We start from the raw sequence: 14688 nt of genomic DNA, 5'->3' as shown, positions 1-14688 counted from the left end.
CGGGGGTGTGCATGCTGGGTATGTTCTTGTTTCCATAACCCACCAAACGCTGACATGGATTACAGGATCTTTAACGTGCGTATTTGATCTTCTGCTTGCAAAAACACACGAAGGGGGTTCAGGCACTAGCAGGTCTGCACATATGTTGACCTGGGAGATCGTAAAAATCTCCACCCTTCACCCACCAGGCGCCGTCACCGTGATTCGAACCCGGGACCCTCACATCGACAGTCCAACGCTTTAACCACTCGGCTATTGCGCCCGTCCCTGCAATTACTGAAACACAGGGTACATTCACATACTTAAAAACGAACGTAGGCATACATACATAGTGATGATGATGATGTACACATCCACCGTAATTACACGCATGATGCGTCCATGTTTCCCTTGAGTTTTTCATCATTGTTTGATCTTTTCCAAATCAGGCAAAGGAGCAGGATCTGCTTCTACCTGCTCACAAAGTGGAGACGGGTGACGAGTATGAGGGAGCCACTGTCATTGAACCTGTCAAAGGGTGAGGCATAGATACATTTTGTATTTGTATTCCTTTTTATCACAACAGATTTCTCTGTGTGAAATTCAGGCTGCTCTCCCCAGGGAGAGCACATCGCTACACTACAGCGCCACCCATTTTTTTGTATTTTTTCCTGCGTGCAGTTTTATTTGTTTTTCCTGTCGAAGTGGATTTTTCTACAGAATTTTGCCAGGAACAACCCTTTTGTTGCCGTGGGTTCTTTTACGTGCGCTAAGTGCATGCTGCACACGGGACCTCGGTTTATCGTCTCATCCGAATGACTAGCGTCCAAACCACCACTCAAGGTCTAGTGGAGGGGGAGAAAATATCGGCGGCTGAGCCGTGATTCAAACCAGCTCCCTCAGATTCTCTCGCTTCCTAGGCGGACGCTTTTCCTCTAGGCCATCACTCCACATATGACATGGATACTTCTAATATAGCGCCTATCCTCAGTCGGAGACCGGTGAGGCATAGATACATATGATACGGATACTTCTAATATAGCGCCTATCCTCAGTCGGAGACCGGTGAGGCATAGATACGTATGATATGGATACTTCTAATATAGCGCCTATCCTCAGTCGAAGACCGGTGAGGCATAGATACATATGATACGGATACTTCTAATATAGCGCCTATCCTCAGTCGGAGACCGGTGAGGCATAGATACGTATGATATGGATACTTCTAATATAGCGCCTATCCTCAGTCGGAGACCGGTGAGGCATAGATACGTATGATATGGATACTTCTAATATAGCGCCTGAGGAGACCGGTGAGGCATAGAAGTACGTTTATGGTGTAAAAATGAAGTAAGTTTATGTGTAAAAATGAAGTAAGTTTATGGTGTAAAAACGAACAAAACGTGTTGAATGTGTGTGTGTGTGTGTGTGTGCTGCTGGTGGCAGTTACTACGACACGCCGATCGCCACACTGGACTTTGCGTCGCTGTACCCGTCCATCATGATGGCCCACAACCTCTGCTACACCTCCCTCCTCAACCCCCAGACCATCCAGAAAGAGGGGTCAGTGCTCTCCCTTTCCCCTGTCTCCCTCTCTCCCTCTCAACATTTATATATGCCTATGTGTTTGTGTATCTCTTAGATCGACGGCAGATGTGTAAGTCGGCCAAAGTGCTAATGTCTTCACCGTTGGAAAATAAAGATAGATTCGTTCGTTCATTCATTCATTCATTCATTCATGTCTCTTTTTTTTTTTTCACCTCAGTTTTATGATAATACAGTTTGTTTCTAGATTTATTCAAAGTAGTATTCTTCTGAGTGTGTGAAGTTCTCTCTCTCTCTCTCTCTCTCTCCGTTGTTTGAAGATAGACCATGGTGGTGAATGTAACAGTGTAGGGTTACAGGCTGGCATTTGTTCAAACTCCCATTGGCTGTTATCTTGGGTTGTCACATAATCATCGCCCTGTTTTCCGACCAGCCCTGGGGTTCCATGTTACATTTCTTTCTCTCTCTCCCTCTCTCTCTCCCCCTCTCTCTCTCTCTCCCTCTCTCTCTCCCTCTCTCTCTCCCCTCCCTCTCTCTCTCTCCCTCTCTCTCCCTCTCTCTCTCCCCCTCTCTCTCCTCTCTCCCCCTCTCTCCCTCTCTTTCCCTCTCCCTCCCTCTCTCTCTCCCTCTCTCTCCCCCTCTCTCCCTGTCTCTCTCTCTCTCTCTCTCTCCCTCTCTCTCTCCCTCTCTCTCTCTTCCACCCTCCCTCTCTCCCTCTCTCTCTCTCCTCCCCCTCTCTCTCTCTCTCCCTCTCTCTCTCTCTCTCTCTCCCTCCCTCCCTCTCTCCCCCTCCCTCTCTCTCTTCCTCCCTCTCTCTCTCTCCCTCCCTCTCCAACCCTCCCTCTCTCTCTCTCTCTCTCTCTCTCTCTCTCTCTCCCTCTCCCCCTCTCTCTCTCCATTGTTTTGAAGAATGGTGGAGCATGGGAGTTGCTTCTTACAAATTTAGAAGAACACGACAGGGAAAGAACGGTACAGGGTGTGTGACAATGCTGTAAAGTGAAGGAAATGCTTTGTATGAGACAGGGTGTGTGACAGTGCTGTAAAGTGAAGGAAATGCTCTGTATGAGACAGGGTGTGTGACAGTGCTGTAAAGTGAAGGAAATGCTTTGTATGAGACAGGGTGTGTGACAATGCTGTAAAGGTGAAGGAAATGCTTTGTATGAGACAGGGTGTGTGACAATGCTGTAAAGTGATGGAAATGCTTTGTATGAGACAGGGTGTGTGACAATGCTGTAAAGTGAAGGAAATGCACAGGGAAAGAACGGTACAGGGTGTGTGACAATGCTGTAAAGTGATGGAAATACTCAGGGAAAGAACGGTACAGGGTGTGTGACAGTGCTGTAAAGTGAAGGAAATGCTTTGTATGAGACAGGGTGTGTGACAATGCTGTAAAGATGAAGGAAATACTCAGGGAAAGAACGGTACAGGGTGTGTGACAATGCTGTAAAGTGAAGGAAATGCTTTGTATGAGACAGGGTGTGTGACAATGCTGTAAAGTGAAGGAAATGCTTTGTATGATATTGAAAGGGGGTCAAGAGAAATCAGAATGTGGTGATCTTTGTAAAATTGGAGAAAAGAAAGTCTGACGGGACATCATTGTCATTAGACTTTTTTGTTTTACTTTGAAGCAGCTGTGTTTTTGTTTGTGACGGGAAGGTCCTTGTTTTACATGGAAACAGCTGTTTTAATATGTGTTTTACATTATAATCAGTATCAGTAGCTCAAGGAGGCATCACTGCATTCGGTCAAATCTGTATACACTACACCACATCTGCCAAGCAGATGCCTGACCAGCAGCGTAAGCCAATGCGCTTAGTCAGGCCTTGAGGGGAAAAAAATCAGTTAAAAAAAAAATAATAATAATAATAAAATTAAAATAAATAATAATTAAAATAAAATATTTTACATTATAATTTACATGACAGTTTTAACCTGATGTGTTTTACAAGATGAGTTTTACACAGAGATGCCAACTGCTACGATTTCACCGTATTTTGTTACGCTCGTTCGCAGTTTGTTCCGAAATTATGCCAACATCAAAACTGTTCCGAAAAGTTAATTTTCGACTATGTAGCATGGTCACGGACTTTCCTGTCGTAACATTACCCAGACACTTTAAATTTATCAATCACAAGTCTTGGGCAGTGACTACTAACCTTGGTCTAAGGTGATGATGCTCAATTAATCGCGTGCATGTTTAGGTTGAAACGGTATTGTGTGGACCAGTCAGTTTAATCATTTGCCCGAACAAGAGTGAACGTGGCTGAATCTAATTGCGTTTCACTCTGTGCCTGTTTGCTAATGTGACTTGGAGTCTGAGTGTTCCTACCACATTCAGAATGTTCCTTCCAAGATTCCTGATTGTTCCTACAAACACTTGACAGGGGTTGGTATCTGTGTTTACATGTTACGTTTTACATGACGGGGGAGTTCAGTAAAGGGTGGTGTGTGCAGACTGACAGCGGACCAGTACATCAAAACGCCGTCAGGAAACTTTTTCTGTAAAGCGTCCATGAGGAAAGGTCTCCTGCCAGAGATCCTGGAACACCTGCTCAGCGCCAGGAAGAAGTGAGTGACTACCTGCCAGGTGTGTGGGTGTGGTGCTGTGCTGTCCACACCTGTGTGTGCCAGCTCGGGTTTTGTGTGTTGTAGTAATGCTGGTTACTTCTGTCACCTGTTCCAGTGCTGGGTGGTGTGTGTTGTAGTAATGCTGGTTACTTCTGTCACCTGTTCCAATGCTGGGTGTTGTGTGTTGTAGTAATGCTGGTTACTTCTGTCACCTGTTCCAGTGCTGGGTGTTGTGTGTTGTAGTAATGCTGGTTACTTCTGTCACCTGTTCCAGTGCTGGGTGTTGTGTGCTGTAGTAATGCTGGTTACTTCTGTCACCTGTTCCAATGCTGGGTGTTGTGTGTTGTAGTAATGCTGGTTACTTCTGTCACCTGTTCCAGTGCTGGGTGTTGTGTGCTGTAGTGATGCTGGTTACTTCTGTCATCTGTTCCAGTGCTGGGTGTTGTGTGCTGTAGTAATGCTGGTTACTTCTGTCATCTGTTCCAGTGCTGGGTGTTGTGTGTTGTAGTAATGCTGGTTACTTCTGTCATCTGTTCCAATGCTGGGTGTTGTGTGTTGTAGCTACAGAAAAGAATGCAAAAGTAATTTACAAAAATGGGTAAATACACTCTCACACACATGCACGCATGCACACACCAGCACTCTCACACTCACACTCTCACTCTGATAGTGGAAAGACGCTAAACTAAAGAACTCTCTCTCTCTCTCTCTCTCTCTCTCTCTCTCTCTCTCTCTCTCACACACACACACACACACACACACACACACACACACACAACACAACACAACACAACACAACACAACACAACACAACACAACACAACACAACACAACACAACACACACACACACAGTGAGGACAGTGGAGTGGCATTGTAACTAAGTTTAGAGGAGTGAGTTTTCAGGAAAAACGTGAATGAACTGGAAGCAGAAAAAAAAAGTGAAGGAAACGAGTGGTATTTATTGCAGGGCCAAAGTGGAAAACAATGTATCTGTTGCAGGGCCAAAGCGGACCTTAAACAGTGTATTTATTGCAGGGCCAAAGCAGACATTAAACAGTGTATTTATTGCAGAGCCAAAGCGGACCTTAAACTATGTATTGCAGGGCCAAAGCAGGCCTTAAACAGTGTATTTATTGCAGGGCGAAAGCAGACCATATTCAGTGTATTTATTGCAGGGCCAAAGCAGACCTTAAAAGGGCCAAAGTGGACCTTAAACAGTGTATTTATTGCAGGGCCAAAGCAGACCTTCAACAATGTATCTATTGCAGGGCCAAAGCGGACCTTAAACTATGTATTGCAGGGCCAAAGTGGACCTTAAACAGTGTATTTATTGCAGGGCCGAAGTGGACCTTAAACAGTGTATTTATTGCAGGGCCAAAGCAGACCTTAAACAGTATTTATTGCAGGGCCAAAGCGGACATTAAACAATGTATTTATTGCAGGGCCAAAGCGGACCTTAAACTATGTATTTCAGGGCCAAAGCGGACATTAAACAGTGTATTTATTGCAGAGCCAAAGCAGACATTAAACAGTATATTTATTGCAGGGCCAAAGCAGACATTAAACAGTATATTTATTGCAGGGCCAAAGCGGACCTTAAACTATGTATTGCAGGGCCAAAGCAGACCTTAAACAGTGTATTTATTGCAGGGCCAAAGCGGACCTGAAGCAAGAGACAGACCCTTTCAAGAAAAAAGTTCTGGACGGGCGACAGCTGGCTCTCAAGATCAGCGCCAACTCTGTGTATGGCTTCACTGGTGCTCAGGTGGGATACCTTTCGTTTTTTTCTTTTTTGTTTTTTAATGTCGAGTGAAAACATTTTCATTAGGTATTGATAACAGTATACCAGACCAGACCAGATGATTTATTCAGATAGGCCACAAGGGGTGTAAACAAAGTTCAGCAGTCAGTCAGCTTTTGGGTTTGTAGAAAAGCAAGTAATATCTACTGGAGGTATGAATACATTAGCAATCAGTAGTTTGTGTATTACAAGTAATAAGCATTATACTTAGCATCAGCATGTTATAACAAGTAATAAGCATTAATCTCAGCACAGAATTGCTGAAACTTTTACTGATTAATGTGTGTCAAGCAACACTTCAGGAGAAGAAAAATCACACGATACATTCTATGACTTCTGTTGAATAACATATGTGTCAACACATTTTCTCTGATCAGTGATATAGTACGGCATGAGACTGCCGTAAAATAACATCATATGTATAGACACATTTCCTCCAATCAGTAATTGGAATGAACTTCCTCTTTCGCTTCGTCAGGTCTCCACACTCAGCTCTTTGAAGTCTGGCCTTAAAACCCACCTCTTCCCAAAATAGCCTCCCTTCCATGCCTCTTTCTTGTCTTCATTTTTTTTGTTTTGTTTTTGTTTATTGGAGGGGGAGGGGTGTGTTTTTTTTTTCTCCAGTTTTAGAGTTATGCATGCGTTTGAATGACTGGTGCGAAAGTGCTTTGATTTGTCTCCGCACAAGATTCAGCGCTCTATATATAAATATAATAATTATTAAATAATAATTATCAATTTAGTAAGGCTTGAGACTTCCCTAGAATAACATCATATATATCAACACATTTCCTCTGATCAGTAATATAATAAGGCATGACACACCTGGAGTAACGGAAACTTTCCTCTTACTTCAGGTGGGCAAACTGCCGTGTCTGGAGATCTCGCAGAGTGTCACGGCCTTTGGTCGCATGATGATCGAACAGACAAAGCAGTACGTAGAGGAGCACTACACCATCGCCAACGGATACGAACACGACGCCAAGGTGATTACTGATGGCTTTGCAGCATAAGGTTTTTGCTCTCTTTTTTGTCCTTTTTTTTAATTTTTATTTTTGGGCTTTTTATGTGATGGGGGTTTTTTGTAGTCTTGTTTTATGCCTCAGCTTTTTGTGATGTTTTTGTTTTTTATTGGGTTTTTTGTGGGTTTTTTGTTTGTTTTTTACCTCACCTTTTTAAGATGTAATTGCTTTTTGTTGTGGGGTTTTTTTTTGTGTGGGTTTTTTTTTACCTCAGCTTTTTATGATGTAATTTGTTGTTGGGGGGGGGGGGGGGGGGGGTTGTTTTTTGGGGTTTTTTTAATTGTTTTGAGGGGGGGGGAAACCAACATTTTTTTTAAAGACTACCAAAAAACACACACACACACACACACACACACACACATCAAGAAACAATTACATCATAAAAAGCTGGGATAAGGCTGGCTGTGTATGTATCTCAAATCCATCAAAGACACTTGGACACAGCTTGCACAATGTCTCCATGGTCAGGTGATCTACGGAGACACAGATTCCGTGATGTGCAAGTTTGGGACGACCTCGGTGGAAGCGTCCATGAAGCTTGGTCAGGAAGCAGCTGAACTCATTTCTGCCAAGTTCGTCAAACCCATCAAGCTGGAGTTTGAAAAGGTGAGCAGCTTCAACGTGATAGGAAGTCATTCACAAAGGTGTTTAGACAGCAAGTAAGTCACAAAGGTGTTTAGACAGCAAGAGAGTCACAAAGGTGTTTAGACAGCAAGAGAGTCACAAAGGTGTTTAGACAGCAAGAGAGTCACAAAGGTATTTAGACAGCAAGAGAGTCACAAAGGTGTTTAGACAGCAAGAGAGTCACAAAGGTATTTAGACAGCAAGAGAGTCACAAAGGTATTTAGACAGCAAGAGTCACAAAGGTATTTAGACAGCAAGAGAGTCACAAAGGTGTTTAGACAGCAAGAGAGTCACAAAGGTATTTAGACAGCAAGAGAGTCACAAAGGTATTTAGACAGCAAGAGTCACAAAGGTATTTAGACAGCAAGAGAGTCACAAAGGTATTTAGACAGCAAGAGTCACAAAGGTATTTAGACAGCAAGAGAGTCACAAAGGTATTTAGACAGCAAGAGTCACAAAGGTGTTTAGACAGCAAGAGTCACAAAGGTATTTAGACAGCAAGAGTCACAAAGGTGTTTAGACAGCAAGAGTCACAAAGGTGTTTAGACAGCAAGAGAGTCACAAAGGTATGTGGTATATATATAGGACGTAAGTCACAAAGCTATTTAGACAGCAAGTAAGTCACAAAGGCATGTGGTATATATAGGACGTAATTCACAAAGCTATTTAGGTATGTGGTATATATAGGACGTAAGTCACAAAGCTATTTAGACAGCAAGTAAGTCACAAAGGTATGTGGTATATATAGGACGTAAGTCACAAAGCTATTTAGACAGCAAGTAAGTCACAAAGGTATATGGTATATATAGGAAGTAAGTCACAAAGCTATTTAGACAGCAAGTAAGTCACAAAGGTATGTGGTATATATAGGACGTAAGTCACAAAGCTATTTAGACAGCAAGTAAGTCACAAAGGTATATGGTATATATAGGAAGTAAGTCACAAAGCCATTTAGACAGCAAGTAAGTCACAAAGGTATGTGGTATATATAGGAAGTAAGTCACAAAGCTATTTAGACAGCAGGTAAGTCACAAAGCTAAACGGTATATATAGGAAGTAAGTCACAAAGCTAAATGGTATATATAGGAAGTAAGTCACAAAGCTGTTTAGACAGCAAGTAAGTCACAAAGGTATATATGGCATATACAGGAAGTAAGTCACAAAGCTAAATGGTATATATAGGACGAAAGGTACATGGTATATATAAGAAATAAGTCATAAAGGTGTTTACACAGCAAAAAAAAAGTCACAAAAGTATATGGTAAATATAGAAAGTCAGTCCCAAAGATATGCGGTATGTATCCAGTGGTTGTCACTGTCCATGCTGGTGACAGGTGTACTTCCCGTACCTGCTGATCAATAAAAAGCGCTACGCCGGCCTGTTCTGGACCAACCCGGTGAAGCACGACAAGATGGACTGCAAGGGCATCGAGACGGTCAGGCGTGACAACTGCCCCCTGGTGGCCCAGCTCATCAACACCTGTCTGCAGCTGCTGCTGATTGACAGGTCAGTGGGCTTCCTGCTCGTTTACAGGTGGCTGGGAAGGTGTATGACACACCTTCAGACAGGTGTGAGGTTTGTGTGTGTGTGTTGTAAAACGTGTACCTGCATTTTGGTAACAAGAGGTTGAAGTTACAGTTTCTTAAGGAAGCGTCACTGCGTTCAGACAAATCACATCGGTGTAACGCCACCACGTTTGGCAGATGCCTGGCAGCAGTAAAAGCCAGCGTGCTAGTCAGTGCACACACGCGCGCACACACACACACACACACATATATATATATATATATATATATATATATATATATATATATATACATATATATATATATGGTGGGGGGGGGGAGTACCCATCAGAGTGGATTTCTTCTACAGAATTTTGCCAGAGGACAGGACTTCTGTTGCCGTGGGTTCTTTTACAGTGTGCCAAGTGCATGCTGCACACTGGACCTCAGTTTTATTGCCTTTTCCGAAAGGCTAGACACACAGTGTGATTTTCCAGTCAAACTTGGGAGAAAGGGCGAGGCTAGGATTCAAACCCAGACCCGGACAGACACCTTATTGGCAGATAAGTGTCAACCATTCAGCTACCAGGTTGAAATGTATTGTCTATGTGTGTATGTATATGTATACATATGTATATATATAGATGTGTGTGTGTGTGTGAATGGGCATGTGTGTACATACACATAATTATACCCATATATGTTTGCATGCATCTAATTCTAAGGTTTATAACGATGAGTAATATCCTGTCTATATGTGTAAGTGCATGTGCCTGAAAGAGTGCTGCCCTTTCATTTGCCAGCTCATGATATGAATACATGATGGCATTTTTGCCTTTTTGTCTTTTTTTTTCCCCCACGGGATGGTTGGCCTTCGCCGCTTTGTTTGTCGGCCAAGTTCAGTCTTGCTGTGCTTGTGCCCCAGCGTTGATGCTTCTCGTTCTCTCTCTATTGACTTCTTCCTCCACCACTCGTTTAATATTCACTTTCTTCACTTTATTTATATCTCAGCTTAGTTTTGTTCAAAACTCATGTATGTTCACGTCTTAACTTCTAGTTACGATGACGTCCGTCACATATTCAGTATGTAGTGCATGTGTCAGGACAGGACTTATATAAGATTTTCTTGTTGTCCTGTTCATCGATATCTGTGTTGTATTGTGACATGTTCCAAATAAAATACTGTTTAAACCAAATGTATTGTAAGGTGAACCTTCATATAAGAAATACAGGCTTAAGTGTGTTGTAAAATGTACCTTCATGTAGGTCATTAACCCCTTCAGTCCTGGGGGAAAACAGTAGAAAATGGTGTTTCAAGTCATAAAACAGTATACGAAACAGTCAGCCTAAAACTGGTAAAATATTCTAAAGGTATACCATTCTAGATAAACTGTGTGAATTTTCAGCCTTCAGAGCTATTTCTCTTCTTCTGATGATGTCATCAGTGACGTCACTGCACATACGTGATACGTGCTGTGGCACACAAGGGGTTAATTTGTTATTAATGTATTACCTTCCACACAGTGTGGCATTGCAGTGCTATGTTGTTGCTGGGTTGCAGGGACCCCAGTGGGGCGGTGGAGCACGCAAAGCAGACCATCTCTGACCTGCTGTGTAACCGTATCGACATCTCTCAGCTTGTGATCACCAAGGAACTCACCAAGACGGACGATGAGTACGCCGCCAAACAGGCCCACGTGGAACTGGCAAACAGGTGTGTTAGCCCTTACATCTTAACACCTGGGTTTACTGTGCTCACAGGTATGTCAGCCATATATATATATGGTCTTCAAAGACGTGGGTGTCAACATCAGCTCATGGGAGACACTTGCTCTGGACAGTCCAGCTTGGCGCAGCAAGATCACCACAGGAGCCCGTGCAGCTGAAGCCAGGCGCATCACCGAGGCGCAACAAAAGCGTGCTGTGCACAAGGCCCGAGCAGCATCCACTGCCACAACACCCACTCACCTGTGTCCTAAATGTGGGCGAGCCTTCAGGGCCCGGATTGGCCTCATCAGTCACTTCCAGACCCATCGCCACCTATCTTCCATCTGATGTTTGAAGCTGTGGTCATCTTCAAATCCAAAGGACGAACATCATCACATATACATGGTTGTGGTGGATATGTGAGGTGATTTTTGGTTAGACTGACATGGTTGCAGTGGTTGTGTGAAATGATTCTTGGTCAGAATTACAGACTGATATGTGCGTATATGTGTACATTTTATCAATACATAAGTTTTGGTGTCATATACTGTACCATGTCAAACTGATGCAAACTAGGCCTATGGTTTGCTCTGTTTGGCCAAATTTCGCGCGGCTAACAGTGAAAAGACGCCCCTCTTAGTCTGGCCCGCTCTTAGCCAATCAAACGCCTCTAACAGCTATAAGCGCTGAATCATTCCTTTGGCCAAGGCTCTCCACGCCATCTTGTCAGGTTTTCGCTCTGTCTCGTCTAACGCTTTTTTTGGCTATTAAGCGTTTTCATTTGGCCTTATTTTGTTGTATGCGGCTTGCATGTGTATTGTGCTTACATTCTGTGTACTCGTTTCGACTCGGCCCCCTCGTTTTCTTCGTATTTTTCTACCTCTGAGTCGATCCTGTCTTTCCTTTCTCTGTTGGGGATCGTATTGTTCGCTGGGTGCTTATGCGCGGTACCATGCCTCGTTTGCCATCCTACGAAGGCAGGGATCATGATGCTGGCAGAGATACTCGCCAAGAGACTCTCCCAGGCCCGGAGCTCATGATTTCTCCCGATAGGGACCGCGGCGATGCGTCTGCAGACGCTGATCGCTGAGGGGACGCTCGTCCCGATAAAACGGTCATGAAGGGGACCGGGGGGAAAGGGATTCGAGCGTCACCTCCCGAAGTGTCCCAGCGCGAGGCGGGTGGAAGGGGGAGTAGCACGTCCTCTCTTGGTGGTGGGAACTCGCGGCTGGGTGCGGACTCCCAAGGGGAGGCCGCCCCCCGCCGTTACCCGGGTCCCCACACGGAGACGGCCCTCAGGGGCCCCAGTGCTGTTTCCCCTCCTCCCTTCTCGGTCGACCCCCCTCCCCCACCTCCTCCCCCAATGTGCGTATATGTGTACATTTTATCAATACATATAGTTTTGTTTGCTGGATTGTTTATTTGTACATATTGATGTGTAACAAATTGAATGTCTTAACGTGTATATGTGTGTGTGTATGGCTTGTTTTAGTCTATCAAAAGTTGTTGTGGATTTTTTCTTTGACTAGTTTTAATCTCTCTTTATGGTGTGCCTGATCAATTATGTATGTGTTGGTAATGAGCCTGTGATTGCACAAATTTATTTCCATTTGGATTTATAAAGTATTTTTTATTTGATTTGACATGGTTGTGGTTGTTAGTGATGACTGTTGGTGATGCTGACTGACTAACGTGGTCATGGTGTGTGTGTGTGTGTGTGTGCTGACAGACTAACGTGGTCATGGTGTGTGTGTGTGTGTGTGCTGACAGACTAACGTCATGGTGTGTGTGTGTGTGTGCTGACAGACTAACGTCATGGTGTGTGTGTGTGTGTGTGCTGACAGACTAACGTGGTCATGGTGTGTGTGTGTGTGTGCTGACAGACTAACATGGTCATGGTGTGTGTGTGTGTGTGCTGACAGACTAACATGGTCATGGTGTGTGTGTGTGTGCTGACAGACTAACATGGTCATGGTGTGTGTGTGTGCTGACAGATGTGGTCATGGTGTGTGTGTGTGCTGACAGACTAACGTCATGGTGTGTGTGTGTGTGTGCTGACAGACTAACATGGTCATGGTGTGTGTGTGCTGACAGACTAACGTGGTCATGGTGTGTGTGTGTGTGTGACATACCAACGTCATGGTGTGTGTGTGCTGACAGACTAACATGGTCATGGTGTGTGTGTGCTGACAGATGTGGTCATGGTGTGTGTGTGTGTGCTGACAGACTAACATGGTCATGGTGTGTGTGTGCTGACAGATGTGGTCATGGTGTGTGTGTGCTGACAGACTAACATGGTCATGGTGTGTGTGTGTGTGCTGACAGATGTGGTCATGGTGTGTGTGTGCTGACAGAATAACATGGTCATGGTGTGTGTGTGTGCTGACAGAATAACATGGTCATGGTGTGTGTGTGTATGTGCTGACAGACTAACATGGTCATGCTGTGTGTGTGTGTGTGTGTGTGTGCTGACAGACTAACATGGTCATGCTGTGTGTGTGTGTGCTGACAGACTAACGTGGTCATGGTGTGTGTGTGTGTGTGCTGACAGACTAACATGGTCATGGTGTGTGTGTGTGTGCTGACAGACTAACATGGTCATGCTGTGTGTGTGTGTGCTGACAGACTAACATGGTCATGCTGTGTGTGTGTTTGCTGGCAGACTAACGTGGTCATGGTGTGTGTGTGTGTGTGTGCTGACAGACTAACGTGGTCATGGTATGTGTGTGTGTGTGTGTGTGCTGACAGACTAACGTGGTCATGGTGTGTGTGTGTGTGTGCTGACAGACTAACATGGTCATGGTGTGTGTGTGTGCTGACAGACTAACGTGGTCATGGTGTGTGTGTGCTGACAGACTAACATGGTCATGGTGTGTGTGTGTGCTGGCAGACTAACATGGTCATGGTGTGTGTGTGCTGACAGATGTGGTCATGGTGTGTGTGTGTGTGCTGACAGACTAACATGGTCATGGTGTGTGTGTGTGTGTGCTGACAGACGTGGTCATGGTGTGTGTGTGTGACATACTAACGTCATGGTGTGTGTGTGTGCTGGCAGACTAACATGGTCATGGTGTGTGTGTGTGTGTGCTGACAGATGTGGTCATGGTGTGTGTGTGTGCTGACAGACTAACATGGTCATGGTGTGTGTGTGTGCTGACAGACTAACATGGTCATGGTGTGTGTGTGTGCTGACAGAATAACATGGTCATGGTGTGTGTGTGTGTGCTGCAGGATGAGGAAGAGAGACGCGGGCAGTGCTCCACAGCTTGGGGACCGTGTGCCGTACATCATCATTGGTGCAGCCAAGGGCACCGCTGCTTACCTCAAGTCAGAGGTGGACACTCTGCTTTCTTTTGTTGTGGTTGTTGTTGCTTGCTTGCTGTTGTCTTTTTGGGGTGGGTTGGTTTGTTTTTTTTTGTTGTTTTTTTTGGGGGTTTTTTGTTGTTTTTTTTGCTTGCTTTTGTTTGGTTTTTTTTGTCTGTTTTCTTTGTTTTGGGGTTGTTGTTGTTGGGTTTTTTGTTTTGTTTTTTTTGTTTTTGTTTTTTTTTTAATTTTCTTTCTTGCTTGCTTTCCTTTTTTTTATTTTCTTTTTTTTCCCCCCCCCTTTGTTTTCTTTTCTTCTTTTTTTTTCCCCATTGCTTTCTTCCCCCCCCCCCTTTTTTTTTTTTGTTTTTTGTTTTTTTTCTTGCAAATGGTGGGGTTTTTTGTTGTTTTTTTGTTTGGTGGGGTGTTTTTTTTGTTGTTGTTTTTTTGTTTGTTTGTTTGTTTTAATTTTATGATTGGTTGATTAAATAATTGTGTGCCACTAGAAAGTAGGTTTCCCACCCCCACGCCTACCTCAAGTCAGAGGTGGACGCTCTTACTTTTTGTTTTTGTTTTGTTGGTTAATTAATTTTGTTTGTGTCTGCTGTCTAGGAAGTAGGTTCCCCCTGACA

General features: G+C 44.1%; 1 protein-coding gene across 2 annotated transcripts in view; it reads left to right on the top strand.

Annotated features, from left to right (window-relative positions):
- Positions 1-14688, top strand: part of LOC143286707 (DNA polymerase delta catalytic subunit-like) — a 52729-nt gene that overhangs the window by 20359 nt on the left and 17682 nt on the right. For both annotated transcript variants that reach the window (XM_076594390.1, XM_076594391.1), the window contains exons 14-22: positions 429-517; positions 1426-1542; positions 3979-4092; positions 5744-5858; positions 6752-6880; positions 7385-7522; positions 8875-9047; positions 10608-10760; positions 13985-14087. In XM_076594390.1, coding sequence (XP_076450505.1) covers positions 429-517; positions 1426-1542; positions 3979-4092; positions 5744-5858; positions 6752-6880; positions 7385-7522; positions 8875-9047; positions 10608-10760; positions 13985-14087 — 1131 coding nt within the window. The remainder of the gene's footprint in view (positions 1-428; positions 518-1425; positions 1543-3978; positions 4093-5743; positions 5859-6751; positions 6881-7384; positions 7523-8874; positions 9048-10607; positions 10761-13984; positions 14088-14688) is intronic.

This window comes from Babylonia areolata, chromosome 10 (genome assembly GCF_041734735.1).
Source record: "Babylonia areolata isolate BAREFJ2019XMU chromosome 10, ASM4173473v1, whole genome shotgun sequence".
In the NCBI taxonomy this organism is placed as follows: Eukaryota; Metazoa; Mollusca; class Gastropoda; order Neogastropoda; family Buccinidae; genus Babylonia; species Babylonia areolata.
The sequence above is the reverse complement of the archived record's forward strand: the minus strand, read 5'-3'. Positions and strand labels throughout refer to the sequence as shown.